We start from the raw sequence: 27,472 nt of genomic DNA on the forward strand, positions 1-27,472 counted from the left end.
AAAACTTGAAATCAAAATATTGAGATATCAAAAACTTTTTGGTACCTTCCTCTTCTGCCTTGAATTTTGTCTCAAGTGCATCCCATATCTCCTTTGTCGATTTGGTCTCGATGTAGAGGTCATAGAGCCTATCGAAAAAGGTGTTGAGGATATGACCCCTACAAAGGAGATTGTCCTCCTCCCTCTTCCTTCTTTTCTCCACCTCCTCGGGAGTGTCCTTGTCGGATGGCATTGGGAGAGGTTCTAGAGTGGACTATAGAATGTAGGCAATTTTGAGAGTGGTCAAAAGGAATGTCACCTTGTCTTGCCATCTAGTGAAATTGGACCCATCAAACCTATCCAACCTCACCAGGTCTTGATTCATAATCTTGATAGTCTCACCTTCCATTGAAACAAACAAAGGGTAAGCTTTTGAATGTTAGGAAAATTTATGTTGAATCAATGGAAATTGGTAAGAAAATTACAACTCTGGACAAAATATTACAAATAAATAATTATTGATTAAAAAGTGTTACAACTCTATGACTGAAAATACAAATAAACAATAGAAGAATTAGAAAAATGGAATATAGAAATACAACTCTAAGCAAAAGGATACAAATAAAGTAAAAGTGTTTGAAACAAAAGAAATAAAAAGATTACAACTCTAAACAAAGATACAAGTAAATAGAACAAGAATAATGAGAAGAAAAGCAATAGAAGAAAAAAATAAGAACAAGAACAAAAACCAAGAAACTCTCACTCACACAACCAAAGTGACGAGTGTTGGGGATCACCAACTTGAACAAGGTTTGAAACCCTTGTCCAAAAGTTTATTTCCCCCTAACTCAAGCACTAAGGGATCTCTCACAGATTTTGGAATGCTTTCTGGAATAATCAAGCATTTATGTGCTTTCTAGCCAAGTTCTCTAATGGATAGAAAAATTGTGTCTTGCAAGTGAGCAATAGGCTCCTATTTATAGAGTTTAGAGACAACCTTTGAATTTAAAATTCCACCAACCCCCATGGCTGTTACCAATGATTAATTGGATGTTTATGGAATTAAAAATGAGATTTGGGAGTTATTTAGGTTTTTGGAGCTGTTAAAAAAGGTTGGAAAAAACTGAAAAAAGGTTGGTCAGTAATTCACTTGTGGCCGCGACCACTGGTCTCTGTTCCCCAGACCGCGGCCACCAACATCTTGTGGTCGCGACCACTGACCAATTTCATCACAAAAATGTGTTGTTTTTCTAAACGGTTCCAATACACTCCCAATTGATTTTGTAACCCCCAAAACACATTGTTGGGGTTAAAAGCATATCTCTAACAGCCATTTCACATATGGCTTTAAGAAATTCATCTCAATATTGTGTAACAACAAATCTACACAATAATGGGCAATATTTAGAAGTTACAAATTTGTGACTGAATTTGTAACACCAAATATGTTACATATTTGGATATTCACATAAATCTAAATATTGTAACTCTCTATTATATATTACAATATGTGACACTCTCTGTCACATTTATTTAATCTAAAACATTATATTATAAAATAATATAACAGTACCTAAATGGTTCGGTCGTTTGCCCAGCTCAGTTCTCTGATCCGGCATCTACTCAAGTGAACCCAGACTTTCTTTCTTAGCATCGCTACAATCGCTTGTGTTATCCAAAAAATAGGCGTGGATGACGTGGCTGACATTTTTAACACGTGGCTGACATCTGGCAGAGGTTCTGTTCGACTATCGACCAGGGAGATTCCCCTGACATGACACTTGGATTTTATATACGACCAGCTTGGTCGTATACTACGTATATTTTGAGAAGATCTTGTGTAGTTGTAACCATATCCGAGATTATCTCCCATAATTCCTGAGTATCCAATTATTTAGGAAAGAATATCTATAACTAACTAATGTAATCCTTCTTGAGCCTATAAATAGAGAAGAAATAGCTCAAGGGAGGGACTTTTACCTTTTGGCTAATTCTGAGTTTATACTTTACAAGAGAATTATAGCTATTATCTTTCGATTGTATGATTCATCCCTCTAAGGCTTGTGAAACTCGGAGAACCCTAGTTCTTTGATCACTCCTTTAAGAATCAATATCAATAATAGCTTAAGTGGACGTAGGTCATTACCAATTCGTGGGGCCGAACCACTATAATTTGTTGTGTCGTTTACTGTTCTTTCCATTAGATCTATTTCAATACCTTCTATCACATCAAGCATTTGACTCCGTGTTAGTTGACCAAAACAAGGGTCAACAACTTACTTATGAGATGGCTTTATGCTTCTCTCTCCGATGTTCTTCTTAGCCAAATTGTTGGTTTTACCACTGCTGCTGAAATCTGGTCTTCCTTGGAGCAAATCTATACCACTGCTTCGTTTGCCAAGATTTCTGAAGTCCGCAGTGCTCTTCAATCTCTCAAGAAAGAAGGTCTCTTTGCTATTGCATATTTACAGAAACTCATATCATTGTGCAACACTCTAGCTTCCGTTGGTGACCTGGTTTCTCTAAAGGACCATCTTATTTACCTGCTAAATGATCTTGGCCCTGAATACAATGCATTTGTGACTTCTATTCAAGCTCTTTCTAGACCACCATTGAAGAGGTCCATTCTCTTCTCTTAAGCTTTGATGCCCTTTTAGATAGATAAATAGCCACTGCTTCCTTAAGCTCCATTCAAGCCAATTTAGCCAATCTCTCCTTTCCCAAGCCTAAACCTAATTCTCTTTCATCCTCCACCTCTGTTCCTCCCTCTCGTTTCTCTCCTCGTCCTTCAGCTCCCCATTCTTCCCCCAATTTCTGTCCATCCATTCCATTCTCTACATACTCCCCTCATCCTCCCACCCGTCCCAAATGTCAGATCTGTTTTCGTCCTAGTCATACCGCCCATTCTTTCTATCATCGTGCTAACCTCAACTACCGTCCCTCACCCCCAACACCACGACCCTATACTGCCTACTATTCTCGTCACACTTCTATTCCACACACTCCTTCCCCTTCTCCTATGGCTACCTCGGGCATGATTATAGATTCCAATTGGCATATGGACTCCAGGGCCTCTGATTATTTCACCCCGAATCTTAATCTCCTGGATGCTGCTGAACCCTTCAATGGCTCTAATCAGATCACCATGGGCAACGATAAGACTATTTCCATTTCCCATATTGGCTCTGCATCTTTTTCTACTACTGTAACGCCCCAACTCCAGGGACCGTTACGATGTGCCTTGTAAACAGTGCTAAACTCGCTAATCGAGTCATTTGGCCAAAATCGTGAACTAAGTATGATTAGCGGTTTAGGGATTAAACATTTTGGTTAAGATGTAACGTTTCACTAGAACGTTTAATATATATATTGGGATCCCAAAAACATAGTTTTGGAGTCTATTACAGAAAAGCATTTACAACAGGCCGTTCTAAGCGGAAAAACAGGGTTTAACCCTAGTTCCACTTTAAACCTCGGCCGTGGCGGACGAGCAGCTGCATATGTACACGTCATCACCTAAGCTCTCCAACTCAAGGATGGTCCAGCTTCCTCTTGCCTTTACCTGCACCACTTAGCACCCGTGAGCCGAAGCCCAGCAAGAAAACACAATAAAGCATGATATAATATCAACAATAATCATAATAACCATTCAGGACCAACGGTCCAAAACAAATAGGTGACAATAGCCAAAAGTCACAGAAGTGGGTACAACTCCCTCTAGCCATGTGACGATAGGGTCACCAGGGCTTAATTGATAGGTAGTTCTTTCGTAAGTCCGTTCAGGATAGGTGCATGGTGATTGGTCACCAACATAACCATCCTCCCGACTCTAGAGTCGTAACTAAGGACAGCGTCCCCCAGCCATGTGACAAACAGTCACCGGGGTCATATACCTTGGCTATAATCATCTGGTCTTAGACCAGGCAAGTGCTTATAAGTTCTTCGACCCTAGGGTCGGTCTAGCATTAATGCCATAGAGCCATTCAATGCATGCTCCTCGACTTTAGAGTCGGTCCCTGACTAGTCAGTGCCATACACAAGCAAGTCATGCCACCAAACATATATCACATGTTCAATATCCATAAACAAGGTATTCAGCATGCTTACTAAATAGATACCAGTACAATTAGGACCATGTACAACCGCAGAGCTCAAGCTCTGAACAATATCATACCCAGTATACAAAGCATGTCCTAATCACATGTTTCTCATGCATCATATGCAATATATCTAACAATCCAACATGCACCGATATTAGCCATGCATGTCACGTTCAATAGTCAACCAACATGCATCAGGAATAGCCAAGCATGTCATACTCAATAGTCAACCGACACGCATCAAGGATAGCCATGCATGTCATACATAATAATCAACCGACATGCATCAAGAATAGCCATGCATGTCATACATAATAGTCAACCGACATGCATCAAGAATAGCCATGCATGTCATTCATATATACAGGGTGCAGTTTTCTTACCTCAAAGTCGAGCTAGAATGATTAAAAGAACGACCCTTGAGAACGATCAACTTTTAGTCCTTTAGCGGTCACCTAGTCATAACCAAATATAAGATACCATCAATAAAAATGATCAACATAAGTTCCCAAACCAATATCTAGCCTCCGGGACATCAATCCCCACTTAACCGGGTACTAGGTTCAACCCCGAGGCCTAAGGCTTGAATCCCCAAGCTAAAAACACCATTCTGCCCAAAATGTCACTAAGGGTCGCGGCCCGTCCTAGCTGCGCCGCACCGCGCCGTGCCCCTCAGACAGAGACTACCCTCCCTGCCAGACGCCTTGAGCCGCGGCGCACCACAGCCATGCCGCGGCTCAATACCCAATTTTGCCCAAAAACTCAGCACGCAACACCAGATTTTCCCCTGCGTTTTCCCTTGAAACCAGCCCTTCAAACCTGTCCCAAACCTCAACCTAACACCCAATTCAACCACCAAACATCATCTACAACTCACCATCATCATAACCCAAGTTAAGCCTCAACTAAACTTCCATTAATTCTCAACTAACACATCAAAATCCTAAACTGAAAACTTAATAGAAAAACAGGGTATAGCTCAAAACTCAGGTTAAATTCCTTACCTTAAGCTGGTTTGAATCCTTCCCAATAGCTGAGCTAAGTCTAAAATCCCCAAGCTTTGATTTCCCTAGCTTGTTCTTCAATTGGCTCTCAAAAATTTGAAAGGAAGATGAAGGAGAAACCTTGTACGGGAGAGAGAGAGAAGAGATGAGGATGGGCTCTGTTTCAGTTATAATTCCACAGCCTTCTAAACCCAAAAAGCTGATATAAATCCTTAAGGTCAAAAGACCATAATGCCCCTAGGCCAAATAAATCCCTCTAAAGGCTTCCGAGGGTAAAACCGTCATTTCCCGCCTATCTCGTTAATTATAATTAACGCTCTCCAATTCTCGCTATTCTCAATATTCTCAAATACCAATAAACCATATCCCATTACCCTTTTATTCCCGGTAATGTTCTAATCATCAAAATGACCTCGAGACTCACCCCGAGCCCCGAACTTAAACCCGTTATGACTAGACCAAACACTTACATCTCATGCCGAATAGCTCGCACCAATCCACCTTATAATGTGGCTATATTAATTAATCACAACCATGCCCCAAAATACACAATTACGCCCACAGCGGCCAAATTACCAAAATACCCTTATAATAACAAATACTCCCATATGCATGCATTCACCATCATATAATAATATAATTCACATAAACATGCATATAATCATTAAATACCATAATAAATCAATTATGGCCCTCCCGGCCTCCTAATCAAGGTTCTAAACCTTATTAGGAAATTTGGGGCATTACAACTACTATGTCTTCTTCTCCTCTTCGTTTATGTCAAGTTTTTCACTCACCCTCTCTGTCTAACAACTTGCTTGGTGTTTCCAAGATTTGTCATGATAATCATGTGTTTGTCAAATTTCACCCTCATTACTTTTTTGTCAAACACTAGGATAGCCACAAAATTATCCTAACCGATCTGTTGGATGATGGCATTTATCGTGTTCCTGCTTTTTCCTTGTCGTCTCCAGCCACCCTTCTTTTGACGTCCAAGTCTCCTGCATCTGTTTGGCACTCTCGTTTAGGCCATCCCTCTCAGGATGTAGTAGCCAAAGTTTCTTCTCTTTGTAATTTTAAACTTTCCAAGAAAGATGATGTTTCTTTTTGTACATCATGTCAACTTGGCAAATCTCATCGTTTGCCTTTCTCTGTTCTGTAAGTCGACCCTCCTGACTTTTCGAGTTAATACATACAGATCTTTGGGGTGCCTCCCTTATAAATGCTATTACCGGTGTTCACTATTTTGCCTTGTTTATTGATGACTATACGCGTTTTACATGGTTCTATGTATTGCACACCAAAGATGCAGTGTTTCAAATTTTATTCAATTCAAAACCATGATTCACACACAATTTCAAGGTGTTATTAAACGGGTCCGCTCTAATTGGGATGGGGAGTTTCGTTCCTTGTCCAAATTTTTTGTTCAATATGACATTTCTCATGAACTCTCTTGTCCTTACACCCTTCAACAAAACGGTCGCGTTGAGCGTAAAAACCGTCATATTGTGGAGCTTGGGCTTATTCTTCTTGCACATGCGAGTATGCCTCTTTATTATTGGCCTTACGCTTTTGCAACTGCAATCTATTTGATTAATAGACTCCCTACTCGGGTTCTAGGGTTTCTTAGTCCCTTTCAATGCCTCTATCAAAAACCCCTTCTTATGATCATCTTGGCATATTTGGGTGCGAGTGTTTCCCTTCCTACGTCCGTATGATACTCACAAGCAGCAATTTCGTTCATCTCCTTGTGTTTTTCTGGGCTATATCAGTAGACATAAAGGTTATCTATGTCTTCATGTCTCTTTGGTCGCATATACACAACTCAGCATGTTGTGTTCAATGAGCCCACGTTCCCTTTTTCTCACATGTCTACTTCCCCGTCTTCAAATCCTGCCCCTACCTCTCCTACTAACATTCACATACCTCCTATTCTTCCTCCTCTGTCTCTATCTTCCTCACATACTGTAACGACCCGAATTTGCTAATCGGGCTTAGGGCCTTGATTAGTGTGCCTGGAGGGCAATACGTGATTTATTATGCTTTAATGTGAATATATGATAGTGATGCATGTTTAGTGAGTTAAATGTGCATGTGGGCCCCGACTGGATATTAGGGGCGTGAATGTGGTATATGTTGTGTGTATGTGAAATGTCTGTGCAGCACGATCCGAGACAGTCTTGGGGAGCGGTTAGCCAGAGGGTCACAACGGGGTTGAGATTCCGACTCGGGGCGAGTCGAGGGGTAATTTGGGTACTAGGTGTTATGGGATTATTGGGACATGAAAATAAATATTTGGAGATATATTTGAGGATAGAATGTCTAGGCGGGAATATTGGGGAATTTTACCATTTTGCCCTCGGGGACGTTTTGGTACCCCGAGCCTTGAGGTAACCCTTTAGATTTAAGTTAAATAAAACAAAAAAGGGGGAATTAATTAGAAGCCTTGGGAAACCGACTTATACCTCTAGTTTCAGCTAAGGATAGAATCTCTCACTATATTCACCTCTCTCTTTCACTCTCTAAGGAACAACTCAATGGAAACTTGGAGAAAGCTAACTTAAGCAAGGATTTGGGCTGAGGAAACTCAGGAGCATGAAGCTTGGGGAATTGAGGGTCAACTTCAAGGATTGAATTCAGCAAGAGGGTAATTTTTAATTACAGGGTTATGCTTTAATTTGCTGCTGGTTTGTAAGAGTGCATGCTAGTTAAGTTTGATGTGTTCTTGGGTATTTTAGTTGGGTTTTTGTAGTAGACTTTGATGGATTATGATGTTGCTACTGAGTTATTGCTGGGCTGAAGTATGTGTTTAATATCTGGGTTAGATAGGTGAGTTTTGGTGAGGGTTAGCTTGAAGAAAAGGGAGGAAATTGATGAAGAATTCTGGGTTCAGCGGGGAGCGCCGCGGCCCTAGGAAGGGTGTGCCGCGGCCCGCATGCGCGCGCAGCCATGGGAGGCTGAGAAAATTTGAGCGCGCCGCGGCCCGTGTGGTGGTCAGTGGAGAGCTAGCCTCTGTTTTGAGGCTAGCCGCGGCTCTAGTGGGAGGGGCCGCGGCCCTTAGTGTCAGTGAGGATTTTAATGATATTTTTGACTTGGAAACTTAAAGGGTAAGGCTCGGGATGGATTTTATCATTCGGATTGGTAGAACTCAAGGTCCCGGAGGTTAGGGTTGTGGTTTGAGGTTATTCATTGGATTAGAACTTGATGACTGAATATTGGTGATGTGTTGTGACTAGGGGATATCGACGAGGCTCCAGTTTGAGGACTGTGCTCGGGACATCGGTGCTCGGAAAGCTCGGAACTCAGGTAAGAGAACCCTTGTTCCCATAGAGCTTGTGTGCAGGGCTGAGCCCAATGTGTTTGAATGAACTGATATGTAGGGTTGAGCCCAGTGTGATTGAATGGATTAATATGCAGGGCCGAGCCCAATATGTTAGAACTGCGGGGCGTAGCCCTTTATCTGATTATGCTAGAATTCTATGCATGTTTGTTATGCTTTGTGAATTATGATGTGAATGGTCGGCTTGGGCCGGGAACGATGTAGACCGAGAACGGCGAAGGGCCGGGAACGGCGAAGGGCCGGGAACGGCGTTGGGCACGTTGAGTGCAAGGCTGAGAACGGCAAGGGACCGGGAGCAGCGCTGAGCACGTGGAGTGCGAGTTGCCAGGGCGAGTCCCCAGAAGGATACCTGGGATATCCTCACGGCATGGTCCGCGAGCCCAGGGCTTAGTAAATGCCTGGGACGGCTAGGCCGTATGTGTTTAGCCATTGGAGGCGTGTTTATATGTTTGATACGTGTGTTGCATATGTTATCTGCTTGTGGGTTCTCTTGCTGAGCTTCGGCTCACAGATGCTTTGTGGTGCAGGTAAAGGGTACAGAGGTGACCGACCAACCATGAGTACAGCAAGCGTGAGGCGGCGTGTACATGTTTGGCTAGCCTGGCCGCCAGGGCCAGAGGATTTTGGGAGATGCTTGTAAATAAACTCTGATTTTGTCGTCTAGTCGACCTGGTTTAATTAATCTGTTGTAAACATTTCCAAACGGTATTTTGGGATCCCAAGTGTAAACTTTTATAATTAGCTATGAAAAACGACTTTCACTAATATTTTGTTTAGTTATGGCTTAGTTACACGTTTTGAATTAAAATCTCGATTAGCGAGATGAAAGCACGATTTTAAACGCACTTGGTAACGGCTCTAAGGAAGTAGGGCGTTACACATACCCCACCTTCCTCACACTCTTCCTCTCGTGTATCTCTGTCTACTCCATCTCCCTTTTCTTTTCCTCTTCCTTCCTCATCATCCCCATCACCGTCTCCTATCACACCTTTGCCACCCTCCTAACCTGCACCTCTTAATACCCATCCCATGGTTACTTGGGCCAAGGCCGACATTCACAAGCCTAAGCTATTTTATAATATTGTTGCTACTACTCCAGTAGAACCTTCCAATTACACTGAGGCTAGCAAACATGACGTCTGGCAGCAAGCTATGCAACTTGAATTTAATGCTCTTCAAGCTCAAGGAACTTGGACATTAGTTCCCCCACCACCAAATTTCAAAGTAATTGGTTGTAAATGGGTTTACTGTATTAAACTCAACTCTTATGGTTCTTAGGGCTGCACATGGGTTGAGTTGGTCGAGTTGAGGACATTTGAATGAGCCAACCCAATTACATCGACTTAGAGAATCATAACCCATTCAAAATATTTTTATTATATAACCCAACCCTACTATTTACATTATGGGTTAGGTTGGGTTATACATAATTTTTAAATATTAAAACTTTAAAATTCCTATGAAGTTTAATTTTCAAAATCAATAATTATTATCAGAATTTTGAAAAAAGATGATCAAATTAAAACATAACAACAAGAAAATGAAATCTTGGTGGTTAAAATCTAACCACCCAAAACATTACAATCATCCAAACATAAGTCCTAAAGTTATTACAATCATCCATAACATAAGTCCAAAAAAGTTCAACCAAAATAAAAAAATATGAATCCACCAATCAACAATAATAGTCTTGGTCTTCTCCTTTGATGTTGCCTTGACCTTGGGTTTGTTTTCTTCTACAATTAAAAAACATAAGTTAAATAATTTATTGAAAAATAAATAAGCATAAAACAAAAAACACTATTATCAAATCAATCTGTTTAGTTTATTTACCTTCTTCAAGAAACACATAAGATTGTATTTCATTCAAATACTCCATTAAATGAATCCCTTCGTGACTCTCCTTCAACCAAATTTGAGTACATACTAGTGCCTCCACCATTTTTGGACTCAAAGAACTCCTAAATGAGTCCAAAATACATCCACTAGTACTAAACATAGATTCAGAAGCCACAGTAGACACAAGAATAGCAAAAACATCTTTAGCAATCATAGATAAAATCTTATACCTATTAGAATTATTCTTCCACCAAAGTAGGATATCAAATGAGGAAGTCATTGGATTGACTAGTTCTTCAGCCAAGTATTTATCAACATCATTCATTTTCTCAATCACAAACATTTGTTGTTGTTGCAAATAATTTTCCAATAATCTCCTCCTATTCGTTTCTTTGCCATCACTCTTTGGTGGTGAGTCACTTTTGCTAACCTGAAAAAGAAATACAAACAACAACTCAACAAACCATAACATATTAAAACCAATGAAAATAAATAAAAAATAAATCAGCAACTAATCTTATCACCATCACTCTCACCCTCAACATTATAACAACTGTACAATCGTTGAAGGATTTGTTCCACCTTGACAACAATCTTAGCAACAGTTTCACCATCATACACAGCCCCAAAACAATACTTCAACTTATACCTTGGATCAAGCACAACAGCCAAAAACAACAAATGATTGATGCTCTCTGAATTGCCCCAATATTTGTCATATTTCTTTTTATACTAGCAGCCATGGTCGATAACAAAGAATCACTACTAGCAGCCAAATCACTCAATTGAGTGTGAATCTCACAAATCTCATGGTAGAAGTTATTGGAAGTTACATGTAAGGTGCCACTAAATTTTAGAGTAACTTCATAAAAAGTGGAAATAAATTTAACAAAAATCATAGCATTCTCCCAATCACTAGAACTGGGCGGTCCAATCATTTTCTTCCCATTTCATTTTCCATGAAGAAACTTAAAAATGTATCATCTTCCTCCTCATACATTGCAAAAGCTTTTCCAAATTGAATAGCTGCATTTAACATCATAAAAGTGGAATTCCACCTTATAGGGACATCTAAAACCTGCCACCCCTTGTAATCAATTCTTTCCCTTTCCACACAAGCTTTAAATTTTTGAAATCTTGCAGGAGATGACCAAATATATCTCACACAATTGTGAATGGCAGCAATTGAATCATGCATTTCTTTCAACCCCCTCATTCACAATTAGATTTATTATGTGAGCACCACACCTCAAATGCATAAACTCACCATCAAGAACAGACCCATTCCATGCATTAACCTTCCTCTTTACATAACCAACAGCTACATCATTACCTGATGCATTATCAATAGTCACAGCAAATATCTTTTCTTCTCCCCAGCCAAGCAAACAAGTTTTTATCACCTTACCAGTAGTTTCACCCTTGTGATTAGAAATTTGACAAAAATTTATAATTCTTTTTTGCAAATGCCAATCATTGTCAACATAGTGTGCAATGAGACACATATAATCCATTTGGGTGGAAGATGTCCAACAATCAGTTGTTAAACATAATCTTTGCCCAACCTTGGTTAACTCCTTCTTCAACTTAACCCTCTCATCACAAAACAATTGGCATATATCTCTAGTAACAGTCATTCTACTAGGGGTAAGAAACTTGGGTTGCAACTCCTGAACAAACTCCCTAAAACCTTTACCTTCTACAACATTAAAGGCTTGCTCATCCTTCACCATAAACCGAGCTAAGGCTTTTCGACATCTCTCTTTATTAAATGTCACAGCCAACAAATTTCACTCTCCATCATTAACACTTTGAAATGAAAGCAATTTTTGTTTTCTATCAGCTACCCTATATGGATACTTCTTGCATTGGTTGTTCAAATGGACCCACAAACTACTTGTTCCAACTCTCCTAATATCACAAGCATAATATTTCGCACAATAATTACAAGTGCATCTAGGGTCTTTAGGATTCTCGTCCTTCACTTTTGTAAAGTGATCCCAAACAGTAGAGTTCCTAGTTGTCTTTTTCCTAGATTTGGTTGGTTCATCATTGCCTTCTTTTATAGGTGACTTAAGCTCGATAGGAGTTGTGTTTGTGGTGGTGTTTGGGGTAGTGTTTGTGGTATCAAGCACTTTACCTAATTAGGTGGAAGTTGGGGTAAGAAACGTATCCATCATTCCTATACATGTAAAAAAATGCAAGCAATTATCAATTATAATTTACCACATACAACATATAAAAACAACTCACTAAGCACTATCATAATGAAACCAATTGTAATTAAAAAGAAAATAACAACTAAGCAAAACCTTTATGATACCAGTCAACAACCTTGTTGTGCGTGGCTTTGTTATACCTGGAAGGACAGAAAACTTTCTGATAGACCAGATCAACTATTTATTGCAAGTCTAGAGCATACTTGTATAGATCTGCCTCTTACATCTGGTTTCCAGCCCATACACTTAAGGTTCTGGATTTAAAATAACATACTAATAGTCTAATACCCATTCTAATAAATAAAAAAATTGAGTAAGCATAATTAAAGCAATTCTAATCAAACAAAAACAACATATATTAATGTATATTATGCTCAAGAGGGAAGGAAACTTACAGTGAGATCTTTGAGGCTGAGCAGCCAAAGAGAAAAGTTGCAGAAGAGAAGAAGCAAAGCTGCAATGAGTGAGATGGAGAGTGTACATATGCAATTCGTTAATGAACTGGTATAGCATCATTACTCAATTTATTTTTAAAAAAAATACAAATAGTTATTAAAATATTAAATCAGTAAACAAACAAGATACACAGCAACAATTTGATAATCGCCAAATCTAAATTCCTTTTTATTACTGAAAACAAAATATTATAACCTACTTAAAAAAATGGAAAACAATATAACATTAAGTTAATTCTTTCTAAATCGATAAATTTGATTTTATCACAAGACTGATCAACAATACTTTTTTTAAATAACAATAAAAATAAATTATATGCTAGGACTGAATAAATACTAAAAATCTTAAAGATGTATACAGAAATAGCATAATTCGTATAATAACAATAACAACTATAGACAGTATAATAACAAAATACAGAAACATATTAGTCTCTTGTACAATAATATCATAAAAAAATCCAGAAAGAAACGTATTAATCTCTTTATTTTTATTGCAATATCAGTATTAATCACTTATACAACTTGTATTTTAATAACAATAAAAATTAAAGAAATGTATTACAATTAAAAAATAAGGATTGGAACTCAATAATAAACCCTAAATTCAAGAAAAAATGTTGGAGAAATGCAGAAAATAGAGGAAAAATCATATCAATGGAGAACTTACAAAGGTGAGAATCTTGATCTGGTGGAGTTGAACCCATAATCTCACAATCTTTGAACAAGATCAGAAAACCCTAATACACAAAGACAACAACAAGATACACACCCTCTAAGTTAACATTTATATATTCATATATATATATATATAGAGAGAGAGAGAGAGAGAGAGAGAGCATGAGAGGTGATGGCAAATTTCTTCACACATATATATATATATGTATATATGATATAACTTAGAGAAAGTGACTCACCAAGAGAATTTGAGAGACGACAGAGGGGAGTGTAGCATGATGTTGTTTGGACTGGAAGAGATGAACATTGAACAGAGAGAGAGAGAGGGAGAGAGTAGCCATTCCGTTTTCTTCAGTCAGTGGTGAAATGAATTAGGGTTAGGTCTTAAAACAACAAGGCTTATACGGTTACGTTGGGCTGGGTTGGCTCAAAGAAGCTGAAGCCCATGGCTAAGCCATACATTCTCGACCTGTTACTATTTATACCGATTGGGCTTCGGCTTGGTTAGACTCGGCCCATTTCGACCCACTTTCAGTATGGGTTGGGTTGGGTTGTCGGCCCACTACCATTTATGTGCAGCCCTAATGGTTCTGTTGATCACTTCAAGGCGTGTCTTGTCGCCAAAGGTTTTCATCAAACTCCGGGCTTGGACTTTCATAAAACTTTTAGTCCCGTGATCAAGTTCACCACTATCTGCATTGTCTTCTCATTGGCTGTCTCTTACAACTGGCCTTTGCATCAAATAGACATCCAAAATGTGTTCCTCCATGGTGATTTAGCAGAAACGATCTATATGGCACAACCCCCAGGTTTTATTGATTCTTCTCATCCTCACCATGTCTGTCAACTGTCAAAGTCACTGTACGGACTCAAGTAGAGTCCACGAGCCTGGTTTCTTAAGCTGAGTATGGCTCTAATTGACTGGGGTTTCACAGGTTCTCGAGCATATTCCTCCATGCTTGTATATCGTTTTGGCAGGGTTCTCCTCATTGTTTTGGTTTATGTGGATGACATTGTCATCACTGGTTCATGCTCTGCTTCAATCCAACGCTTACTTGATCACTTAAAAAGTAGGTTTCAAGTCAAAGATCTCGGCCCATTGCATTATTTTCTGGGCATCCAAGTCTCTCGAAATTCTTGTGGTCTTCACATGTATCAGTCCAAGTATATACATGACTTGTTGCACAAAACTGGTATGCTGGAATCTAAGCCCGTCTCCACCCGTATTGCGTTGGGTTCCCTTTCTCTCCATGATGGTCTACCTCTCCCAAATGCTACTGAATACAAGAGTATCATTGGTACATTACAATATTGCATTATAACCCGACCAGATATTACATTCTCTGTGAACAAGTTGTGTCAATTCATGCATGCCCCCACCACAACTCATTTTCAAGCAGCCAAGCGTGTCTTGCGTTATCTGAAAGGCACAACAAATCTTGGTGTTCATATTCAACGTGACTCCTAATTCCAGCTTCATTGTTTCACTGAGATTGGGCGTCTTTCCCTAATGACTGCCGCAGTACCAATGCATATTGCATTTTTCTGGGCCACAACCTTATTTCTTGGTCATCGTCTAAGCAACGCGTGGTATCTCGTTCTAGCACGAAATCTGAATATCGTGCTCTTGCTAATGGTGCTTCCGAAGTGTGTTGGATTGAGTCTTTACTTGTTGAATTGGGTATTTCCCTCTCCTCTACTCCCACGATACATTGTGACAACAATAGCACTTTGCATCTTACCTCCAATCCTGTTTTTCATGCTCGCACGAAGTATGTAGAGATCGATTATCACTTCATGCGAGAGCAGGCCAATGCTCAATCCTTGTTGCTTGCGTACACTCCCTCTACTGATCAGATTGCCGACTGTTTAACCAAGCCATTGGTCACCTCTCGGTTTCAAGCTCTGCCTACCAAACTCACCATGCTACCTAGCCCGTTGTGTTTGCGGGGATGTTAAACTATAATTAAGCTTTCTAATTGTATGGATTAGTTCTAGTCACTAGTATTGAGGACAGGTGTCTGGTCCCTTTTATCTCAGCTTATATACAAGCGTGTAGTGTGAGATGGAATGTTTTGAGGAGAATACAATATTTTCACTTTTACTTTCTGTCAGCTGATTAGGAGTGGCGGTGGCGGTTGTGGTTTTGGTCGAGAAAAACCCCAAGCCAAAACGCCTCCGACAAGTGGCTGCGCCTGTCATACTCCACCTTCAAATTATTACCCTGCAAGTACTTTATATCTATCTCACTCTGTTTATATATGTGTATATATTTAAGTTCTAAATTGTCATAATATTACTGTCTTTGATATATTATTTCTTCATTTTGTGGATGTGAAAAGGAATCAAAGATCAAATTTTATATTGATACTATTGTATAACCAGGGACCAAGAGGATTTTCGAGTGGAAGAACATATGGGTCTGTATATGTTACAAAGTGTAGTCAGGAAAGATCAAATTCAGAGCAAGTTAACAGGTCATTCTCCCACCGCCGAAAGATGATCAATAGTAGCCCTGATCCATTGTTTGCTTCTCCTACATACGGTGATGATCATGACAATGTTTGGCCTTCACGGCCATATTTGAACAACAAGGGTTCAAATAAACGTCAATCAAGTGATAATGATCAAAATCCACAGCAACCCTACTCATCTGTGCTCGGCTCTGCTGCTTTAGATATATGCCCACCTCGTAGAAAACCCACTTTTATCAATAGCACCCAACCTTCTCTGCGACAACTTGTGATGAATAGTCGAGAAACTCAGATTGCTGGACGTGTGTTATGACGTGGAATGGCTTTGCTCAAGAATTACATCCCTCATAGTGAGCAGGTACGTATATAAATGTCAACTTACTCCTTTTCTGTCATCATCTACTACAGCTTCTTGTGTACATCTTATTATTTTGTGCATAGGTGAACATAGTGAAGCGATGCCGTGACTTGGGATTAGGCCCCGGAGGTTTCTACCAACCTGGGTTCCGCGGTGGAGGAAAACTGCATCTAAAGATGATGTGTCTTGGGAAATATTGGGATCCGCAGACTAATAAATATGGTGATATCAGGCCAATAGATGGAGCGAAACCACCCTCAATACCTGAGGAGTTTTTTCATTTGGTTGAGAAAGCAATCAAGGATTCACACACCCTTATACGAGCAAAAGCCACTACCAAAGCAGCAGAAGACATTCTTCCCTGGATGAAACCAGACATTTGTCTGGTAAACTTTTACTCAACAAGTGGGCGACTTGGTCTTCATCAGGACCGTGATGAAAGCCATGAAAGTTTGAGAAAGGGGTTGCCAGTTGTGTCGTTTTCCATTGGAGACTCAGCAGAATTCTTATACGGTTATCACAGAAATGTTGCAAGGGCAGAGAAGGTCATTCTGAAATCAGGAGATGTTTTGATTTTTGGTGGAGAATCTAGGAAAGTTTTTCATGGCGTCACTCGTATTAAGGAGAACACTGCCCCTCACACTCTACTGGAGGAAACCAATCTCTGTCAGGGCCGGCTCAATCTTACTTTCAGGCAGTATTGAAAATCTTTTTAGCTATAATTTTAATTTAAGACAAACATTTTTATACTCTTTGTACAGTTTCTATATAGTTCAATATGAAAGTTTGTTTTGATATAAGATATACATGAGCTTAAGATAGGCTACTGTAGTCTTCTTCTTTTTTCATAGTGGAAGACTCAGTCCTACATACTGTGATGTTTGTCATTTAGTTTTTATGAGTTGAAATATGAACTTTAAGATTATTCAATTTTTTTTAACAGTGGAAATTGTACTTCCAACTCCAAAATCCTCAAAATATGAAGATCACAGGATCTATTTGAACAACTATATTGAAGAGTCCATAAACTTTGCCTCAACCCAAGTCATACTATTTATTTTGTTTGGTGAATAGTAACCAATATGTAGTATTTAATCCTAATAGTTTGCAGGGCTTATTTGTTCGAGTCTACTATGACAAGAATGGATGATAACAAGAGAGGCTTTCAAAATTGAACTTTTAAATCGACAATGAAACTTTGAATATGAAAGAATATGGTACAAATTGGAAAATGCCAATAAACATTGTACGGTGTGGATGGTTTGGTTCATATGAGAGGGAGCTGTTTTGTTCTTTTTTCTTATGTGTAGTTCATATTAAGATTATTCAATATTATCTGTTATGTTATGTATATATTTTAAAATAAAAAAATCGAAAATTGTTATGTTTAATGTTGAAAAGTAGAATCAAAATACAAACCTCTAATTTGGTGGAATCAAAATCAAAATACAAAGTAGAGTTAAAAATTAAAGTTGAATTTAATTAGATGACATCCTGCACAATGAAATGAAGATGCCAAAAAAAGATTGTGAAACTGATCCGAATCTAGTGTAAGCTAAAAGCCCTTGTCATGGCTTCTGCTAACACTGGGCCATTTCAGAACAGTTGCTTTCTCTTCCAAAGTGACAATTCAATGGCGATAAATTCTTTGGAAAGGTAGTTGAGGATTTGCCTCTGAATTAATGGAATTGATAGTTGTTCTTTGTTCGTGGGAGAGTAAGTTTGCGAGAGGCAATCCCTTTTAATTCCCATGTAGCAAGGTGATATATATATAATATATATATATATATTTTTAAATGTGGAATTCCTCCCTAGCATTATCATAGAATAAAAAGAAAAACAAAAGTAACCTTAATCTCAACTGTGGAAAACAAAAAGTAATTTCCTTGGACAATGTATAGATTACAAAACAAGTCCCATCTTAACAACTTCATCTTATCTCAAAAGACACTTTCATTGAACTAAAACTATTAAACTGCACAAAGTGTACAAAATTGTTCCACCAAACTCTTCCCATCAGCTAACATGATTTCAATGACAACTAGCTATAGAGCATGAAAACAATCCAGACCTGGATTTTCAATACTGTCTGAAAGTAAGATTAAGCCGGCCCTGCCTGAGATTAGTTTCCTTCAATAGAGTCTTTGGAGCAGTGTCTTTTGCAATACTAGCCACGCCATGAAAAACTTGTCTAGATTTTCCACCAAATACCAAAACATCTCCTGATTTCAGAGTGACTTTTTTTGCCCCGTCAACATCCCTTTCATCACTGTACAAGAATTCTGCCGAATCTCCAATGGAAAAGGAGACAACAGGCAATCCCTTCTTGATACTTTGAGAAGATTCATCACGGTCCTGCACAGAAGGCAATGTCGCACAATGCATGTACAGTAACTTTTTAGAGTTTATACAAAAGCCTATGATCAGCAATTTCAAGAAAAAATAATATAAACAATAGTAAAAAGTGTAAAAAGTCTGATTATGGAAACCTGATGAAGACCAAGTCGCCCATTTGTTGAATAAAAGTTTACCAGACAAATGTCTGGTTTCATCCCGGGAAGAAAGTCTTCAGTATTTGCAGCTTTTTCTTCTTTGCATACATGGGCTTGAGAATCCTTGATTGCTTTCTCAACCAACTGATAAAACTCCTTAGGAATTAAAGGTGGTTTCGCACCATCTGTTGGCCGGGTATCACCATATTGGCTAGACTCTGGGTCCCAATTTTTACCAAGACACATCATATTTAAATGCAGTTTTGCTCCATCACGGTAACCAGGTTGGTAGAAACCTCCAGGGCCCAATCCCAAGCGATGGCATTGCTTCACTATTTTCACCTAAACACATAGGGGCACCATAGAAGTAATTAATGAAAGAAAAGAAAACTATCCAATGTCATAAAAAGAAGTTACATGTCATTTGGAGATAGACTGTTTGTTAGTAATCAAATAAATTGAAGGATAGAGGTCCTAGACTGTATGTTAGTAATCAAATAATTCAAGGGATATATGTCCTCCAGAAGCTTCACAATTAACATAGTCATGTGAAATTTAGTAAACCTTCATAACAAATGTATCTTGTAAGAAAGAGAGTAAATAAAGCAGCACCTGTTCATCAAGCGAAATGTAATTCTTGAGCAAAACCATTCCAGACCTTAACACTTCACCTTCACTTTCCAAGCTGCGTTTCTTTTCATCCCGTCTCTCTCGATTCCTCGCAAATAGAGAAGGTTGTAAATTAAGAGGAGTGGCTTTAGGTGGGCATATATCAAAAGCACCAGAGACAGATGAGGGTTCTGAATTCACAGGCTTCCTATCACTTGATAGAGGTTTTGGACCCTTCGAAGGTGAAGGGCAAACCTTGTCACCATTTATAGAATGCGGACTAATGTCAAGGTCCTGGCAAGAGATATTTAAGTCGTTTGATTTCACACTATCATCTGTCACATTCGTTGTAGAATGTGCAATCTGAGTTCCTTTATGACTTAAGGCTGAGCAGCTAGGAGGAGAAAACAATGGAGGACTATTCTTCTGGGGGGGCATATCAGGATGAATCAAAGACTCAACTTTTTCCAAAGTACCGGTCTTTGGCTCAAAAGAACTTGGTCTTGCCTGATTTTTAGAAACATAGACAAGTTTAACTTTACTTCCACTTGAATTCACAGGCTTCCTATCACTTGCTAGAAGTTTAGGGCCCTTCGAAGGTGAAGGCCGAACCTTGTCACCATTTATAGAAGGCGGACTAATGTCAAGGTCCTGGCAAGAGATATTTAACTCGTTTGATTTCACACTATCATCTGTCACATTCGTTGTAGATTGTGCAATCTGAGTTCCTTTATGACTTAAGGCAGAGCAGCTAGGAGGAGAAAACAATGGAGGACTATTCTCCTGGGGGGGCATATCAGGATGAATCAAAGACTTAACTTGTTCCGAAGTACCGGTCTTTGGCTCAAAAGAACTTGGTCTTGCCTGATTTTTAGCAACATAGACAAGTTTATCTTTACTTCCACTTGAAGACCCTCTTGGTCCCTGGATTCAACCATAAATATGTATGTAAATGTAAGATCCCTTTGAGTTAATATAAAACAACATAAAAAATGACACTGGAATTGGGTTTCTGAATTTGGTTCAAATAACGACCATTTAACTGCTACATTGAACGAAAACACAATTCTCCTTATTGTGGGCTGGAAACCAACAACACTAATCATATTTCCGTTTCAAATGTAGTATATAAACACACCAGAAGACTTAAACACAAAAAATTAGAAAAATAACTAATGAAAAAAAAAAATCCTAATCACTTTTCATCCAAAAGATAAATAGATGATAAAGCAAACCCAGATTTGATATGAATGTTCAAACCCTAGAAAAGTAAAGTAAACCCAAGTTTCAGATTTTACTAGTTTAAATATTATAAAAAGCAAAAGTAGCCAAGATATATTTACATGCATATATAAAGTGGTAAATTTAAACTTACAGTGTTACGATAAGGAAGAGGAGTATGGCCGCCGCCGGCGGAGGCAGCAGACGGAGAGAGATTTGTTTGGGGGTTTCGTCCACCGCGACCACGACCGCAACCGCGACCGCGACCGCGATCCATGATCTTGAAGAAGGCGCGAAGCAGGAGATAAAGTTGGCGGGAGAAGATCAAGTGTTGCCAAGTTAGAAGCGCAACCAAGTTTTGAGTTTTCCTGCCTTTTTTTTCAGCAGAAGACGAGGAGGCGAATACTAAAACCAACGGCGAATCAACCTTCCATTCACTTCTTCTTCCTCCCTACTTTTCTTAGCTCTCTGTACTTGAGCGATACTCTCTCTATAAATACAGTTGTAAGAGTAATTAGATGCTTTCTCAATACTCTAAAATAACGCATCAAAAGGCTACTTTATTTATTTTTCTAATACCTTTTACATCAAGCTATACATTAATTTATTTATTTTTTTCTATATTATTTCAATATTATTTTATTATTTATTTTAAATTCTTTTTCTATATCATTTAAATATTACTTTTTATTTATTTTAACTTTTTTTCTCTTATTATAAATAATATCTTTATATCTTTAAATATTTATAACATTTATTCATATATAATATCAAAATATAATTATACTATATTTTAGATTATTCCAAAATAAATAAAATATAAATTAATACAAAATTTAAAAATAATTCTCAATATAATTATCATAACAAAATATAAAATAATAATATGTATATAAGCTTAAAAAAAATTACTAAAAACACATAATATTATTCCTAATATCAAACATGCATATAAATTTTTTTTTTAAAATAATAAAATATTTATAAAGAAGTTAATAGTTGTCTCTATATATAAATAATGAATAGTGTATTGAGCTAAAAAAAAAAATTAGAGTAACTCATTTGATAGAGTACAATTTTATCACATTTGAGTTCTACAAATAGAATGTAGCTATTTTAAAGGAGCCATTAAAAGTGCTCTAATAAACTCATGGTGGAATTAGAGCACTCCAATTAGTGCTATATCAATTCAAATTCCTCATCAAAACTGTACTTCTTCTATTTTAAAGTGTAATATTATATTACACTATATATCAACATTTACATATTTTTTTCACATTATTTAAGTATTATATTTATAATTATTATTTAATAGTTAAATAATAAAATTTTTAAAAAATAATAATAACAAATTAGCTAATGGAAAAGAGAAAAGAATAAAAGATAAAAAAAATATTTACATAAACTTAGCTATATCTAGTATAGGAATTCTTGGTTTTCATATAAATGAGCTAATGGAAATCATATTAAACATTTTAGCTATTTTTATATTTTACATTTGGACTATTTTACAACACCTATTGAAATGCTCATATTAGTAAATGATGAGAATTTTGAAAATGGAAAAATATGCTTCACTCTTCAAATATTAGATTTTTTTAAAAGGTTCAAATATTAGATCTTAAAAACATTAAAAATAAATAAATAAAATCCTGTCAGAATAAATAAAAGTAACCCTACACTTAAATAAGTATAATTTATTTAGGTCATCTTTCTTTCTTTCTTTTTTTCGGATAAAAAACTTATTTATAAGTTAAGCATTTTTAAGTTCTTTTTCAACTTTTAGGATTTAAAAAAAAAAGCTTTTTAGGATATTTGGATACAAAATAAAAGTCCTTTTAGAGATTCTATATTAGAATACTCTTTATGTTTCCTAATTTACTCATAGATTTATTTTTTTTAATTGATATCCAAACACTTGAAAAACAACTTTTCATTAAAAAAAAATCTTTATATATTAGTTATACAAACATAAAAAATAAGTCACTACTTTTACTTAATTTATTCTTTTAACTTTAAGCAAAAATAAAATTTAGCCAAATAGGACTTATTGATTGATCAATCCTAAATCAATTTTTATTTTATTTTATGATGCACATAAAAAATTATCAAAGCTCGTGGAATTCTATTTTATATTTTTAAGAGAAGGAAAATGTGTTTCTGTCTTAAAACTTGATCGCCACTAAATGCTCCTAGGGTTGTACGTTGGTTGGTTTGGTCGGGTTATAACATATTTTAAGTAACCCAATATAAATATTGGGTTGCAAATATCCAACTGTAACCCGCCCAAATAAGAAGAAAAAAAAATGTTTAACCCGCGCCAATGATTTTGAAAATTTGGTTGGGTTAACCTGTTTAAACTAGGGGTGCACATTTTGACCTGAAAACCCGACCATCTGACCCGACCCGCACCCGAGACACCCGAGAGAAACGTAAAACCCGCACATTTCGGGTCGGGTTCGGGCTCAACCCGAGCTTCATCGGGTCGGTTTCGGGTTAGACACTTAGGCAAATATCGAGTTTGGGTTTCGTAATATTTCATTTTTTTTTTTTTAGTTTTATCAAATAACCTAAACTAAAAAAGTCAAACCCCAGCCCAGCAGCAGCAAAGCAAGCCCCGAGTCCCCCCCGACCCCCTCATCCCCTCCTACCCATTCCCTTCAGCAGCTCCTCACCACCAGCAAGCCCCAAACGCGAAACGCCGACACCAGACTAGAGTTGCTGCTCCCTCCTCCCCCTTTCGTCTCCTCCGTGGGTTCGGTCAGCAACTAGGCTATGCGGCAGCGCGGTTCGTCCTCTCCGCTTGTGGGTTGGGTTCGGTCTCCTTCCTCCCTGCAAAGCCAAGCCAAGGTAAGGTAATATATACATAAATTTAATTATATATATTTATACTATATTTTTTCTGATATATATTATATATATATTGGAGAATCAGTTAGTTATATTATATATATAAATTTAATTATATATATTTATGTTATATTTTTATATTGTCTGTGAGACATGATATGATTATATAATATAATTATATATGTATATGTGATGATTAATTGATTTAGATAAATATAATATAATGTTAATGTTTGTTTGGTTTGCATTTGGTGAATTTATATTTTTGATTTTGATATAGGATTTTGAGTTTTGATTTATTATAAAGTTCTAAACTGAAAATTGTAGTAAGATAAAATTGTATGATTTTTTATTGTATTTGTTATTTTGTATATGTGGTTTGGTTTAGTGTTTGTAATGTTGGATTTTAGTTGTAGTGGATTGGACGAGATTAGTGGATTTTAGGTATGCTCGGTTGTTAATCATTATATTATATATGTCTTTGTGCTCTATAGATTATGGATCTTGATAAAGATCAAGTAGATGAAACTCTACCACCACCTCCACCTACCAATGATGAAACTCCTACAGATCAAGCATAAGGTATACCTAAAAGAAGGGGTAAAAAAAGAGAGAAACCTCTTTTGGCTCCCAAAAAAACAAAATGGTCAAATATTTGGGAGCATTTTGAAAAATTTCCCCTAGTTGATCCTAATGACAAAGAAGAGATACCCAAATGTATTTGTTGTTATTGTGGGAGTGAGTTCTTCTGTGATAGTAGAAAGCATGGGACTAGTCATCTATGGAATCACTTTAGGAATGTTTGTGAGTTTAGTCCATATAATATTGATGAGAAAAAACATAAGATTTTAAGTTTTAAGCCAGTGATAGGAGGGAAGGAGGGGGAAATAACTTTAGTTCCGATGGCTTATAACAAAGAGGCATGCAGGCTTGCATTATCAAAGAACATTGTGTTGGATGAGTTACCTTTTAGACATGTTGAGGAGGAGGGTTTCCAACAATTTGTTAGAACCATATAGCCTAGGTTTGATATCCCTTTTAGGATGATTGTTGCTCGGGATGCGTTGAAATTGTATGCTGAAGAGAAAAATAAATTGAAAAATATTTTAAAGCATGAGAGGATATCCATCACCACTGGTACATGGACTTCTATTCAGAATTTGAACTATATGGTCATCACAGCGCATTGGGTTGACTCTGATTTCAACTATCAGAAAAGAATCATAAATTTTTGTCAAGTGGTAGATCACAAGGAGGAGACTATTGGCAAAGAGATTGAGATTTGTTTAGATAATTGGAGCATTACAAAATTGTTTGCCGTTACGGTGGACAATGCTTCTTCAAATGATGTTGCTATTCGGTTTTTGAAGAGACGGTTTAGAGAAAAGGAAAATGGTCTCATTTTAGATGGAAAGCTTTTACATATGAGATGTTGTGCTCATATTGTAAACTTGATTGTCACTGAAGGATTAAAAGAGAAGCATGATTCGATTGCTAGCATTAGACATACTGTCAAATATGTTAGGTCTTCTCCCGCTAGACTCAAAAGGTTTAAAGAAGTTGTTGTAGAAGAAAAAATTGAATGCAAAGGACTTCTCTCTTTAGATGTCCAAACGAGGTGGAACTCTACATATCTCATGATTAATTGTGCATTAAGATTCCAAAAGGCTTTTGAAATTTTACTATCAGATGCAAATTTTGTGAAGTATTTTGAGGAGGTTGACAAAGATGGAAAGAAAAAGGAGGGGTCGCCTACTGAAACGGACTGGGAGAATGCAACGGTATTTGTGAAGCTTTTGGAGACTTTCTACAATATTACATTAAGGTTTAGTGGATCAAATTATGTTACAGCAGACAAGTACTTTATTGAAATATGTAATATGCAGCGCATTTTGTATAGAATGGCAGTTGAGGAGGATGACCCGTTGTTAGCGAGTATGGCATAGAGCATGAAGGTGAAATATGACAAATATTGGGGAAAGATTGAGGAATGTAACGAGGCCCTTATAATTGCCTTGGTTCTTGACCCAAGATACAAGCTCAAGTATCTCACCTATTGCTTCCAAGCTTTTTATGGTCCACTGACATGCGCTCAGATGGTTAATGAGGTAGAACAAACATTACGATCACTATTTGATTTGTATGGTGGGGGCTCTACATTACTTTAGCCATCTATGACCCAGTCTCAGTCTCAGTCTTAGTCTCTGTCTCACTATTTGCCTCAGCCTAGTGGATCTTCCTCTTCCTCATTCACTACTACTTTTACTTTTATTTTGAATAAGTATGCTTCGTTGCATGATGAGTTTGTACAACAAAGGAAAGAGGAAGATGGTGGTAAGACAAAGAATGAGATTGATAGGTATCTAACTGAGGATGCTAAACCTATGATTGAGGGTGTCAACTTCGACATTTTGAAATGGTGGGCCGGAAATGCATCCAAGTACAAGATCTTGTCAACCATTGCTCATGATGTGTTAGCCATACTAGTTACAACTGTTGCTTCTGAGGCTACCTTTTTGACTGGTGGTAGAATTTTAGATCCCTTTAGGAGCTCACTAAGTCCTAAAATGGTTGAATGTTTAATATATCTCAAAAATTGGTGGAGCAGTTCACATCAACCAATCATTGTCCGAGAGTACATGAATGAAAATGAAGTTCTAGAGACATCAGAGATTCTGGAGTCTGGTAAGTTGTTAAACAAACTTTAATTTAGAATTTTGTTTATGGAATTAAATATTGTTTGAAATTAAATAATATTTTATGGAAATGTATAATATTGTAGAGATCACAGGTGATAGTGATACTACAATTACTGGAGCTAGTGGTACTGAAAATGTTTCTGCTTCGCCTTCTGGTTCTATTAATGCTCCATCTACAGCCTCATCAGTTGCACAAGGAACTGATTGAATGAAGACGGGAACCTCATCTTTAGACTTTGGTTCTTTTGTGGATTTTTTAAGTTTTAGTAGTTTAGTAACTTTTTGTTAAGGACTTTGAAATTTGAATTTGGACTTTTTCATTTTGGACTATGGCATTGGTAATTTGGTAAGGACTTTGAAACTTGATAGTGATGTTTAGTTATTGTCACTATGTGATTGGTCATGAAGATCCATTTAAGTAAAGCTTATATTATATCATTTTGGCATATCATGTTATCCTGTTTTTTTTTTAACTTAAAAGAACTTTTGGGCATGTCTTTATCATATAACAATTATTTTATGCTTAAGGATTTAAATTAAAACCCCTTTAGTCCATGATTCTACACACACCACCAAAAATTCCAAATTTTAAATTCAATGAAACATAATTGTGGTACTACTACTTCCTTGAATTTTTTTTTCCAATTTGCAATAAAAGTGGGGTATTTTTATTTATTTATTTATTTTTAAAGTAGGTTTTAAGGGAATAGAGAATTTGAGAAAAAATGGCATAATAATGTAATTACTATTCTTACTACTACTTGTACTAAGTTTTAAAGTAAGACAATGAAATGCAATTGCATAATAATATTTCATTGCCAATTGCAAAAGTAGCTAGTTGCTCTTATTGATATTCTAATTTTGAGTAAACTTGTTGAACATCATCAAATCTAAAAATATGAGTTTTTTAGTATGGTTGTCTTTTGAGTAACCCGCACCTTACCTGAACCCGACCCGAACCTGACCCGAACCCAACCCCCTCCTTCGGGCGGGTTCGGTTGCACTTATCCCACACCCGAACCCGACACTTCCCCACCCGACCCGATCTGAACCCGAAGAAAATCCGAGAGCAATTCGGGCGGGTTTGGTAATAATATCTTCCACCCAACTAACCCGAACCCGACAAACCCGAACCCGACAAACCCGCCCGATGTG

The 27,472-nt window shown here is 37.3% G+C and overlaps 1 protein-coding gene and 1 pseudogene across 1 annotated transcript; one reads left to right on the forward strand and one right to left on the reverse strand.

The window, feature by feature from the left end:
• The first annotated feature begins 15,705 nt into the window (after positions 1-15,705).
• LOC133793897 (alpha-ketoglutarate-dependent dioxygenase abh1-like) lies at positions 15,706-17,371 on the forward strand (annotated as a pseudogene).
• A 937-nt stretch (positions 17,372-18,308) lies between these two features.
• On the reverse strand, positions 18,309-21,274 carry LOC133797856 (uncharacterized). The gene is made up of 4 exons (XM_062235938.1): positions 20,923-21,274; positions 19,551-20,471; positions 18,936-19,280; positions 18,309-18,801 (listed from the first exon to the last, which is right to left on the reverse strand). The coding sequence occupies exons 1-4, from the start codon at positions 21,043-21,045 to the stop codon at positions 18,526-18,528; spliced, it is 1,665 nt and encodes a 554-aa protein (XP_062091922.1). The 5' UTR covers positions 21,046-21,274; the 3' UTR covers positions 18,309-18,525.
• Between the last annotated feature and the right edge of the window lie 6,198 nt (positions 21,275-27,472).

This window comes from Humulus lupulus, chromosome 8, assembly GCF_963169125.1.
Source record: "Humulus lupulus chromosome 8, drHumLupu1.1, whole genome shotgun sequence".
NCBI classification, from domain to species: domain Eukaryota; kingdom Viridiplantae; phylum Streptophyta; class Magnoliopsida; order Rosales; family Cannabaceae; genus Humulus; species Humulus lupulus.

What these genes read in the sequence shown, in the direction of transcription:
- LOC133797856 (XM_062235938.1), bottom strand. Translation starts at nt 21,045, where the DNA reads ATGGATCGCGGTCGCGGTCGCGGTTGCGGTCGTGGTCGCGGTGGACGA. An exon ending in ACATTTCGCTTGATGAACAG is followed by an intron (nt 19,281 to 19,550) that starts GTGCTGCTTTAT and finishes CTATGTGTTTAG; the next exon opens with GTGAAAATAGTGAAGCAATG. An exon ending in GGCGACTTGGTCTTCATCAG is followed by an intron (nt 18,802 to 18,935) that starts GTTTCCATAATC and finishes CCTTCTGTGCAG; the next exon opens with GACCGTGATGAATCTTCTCA.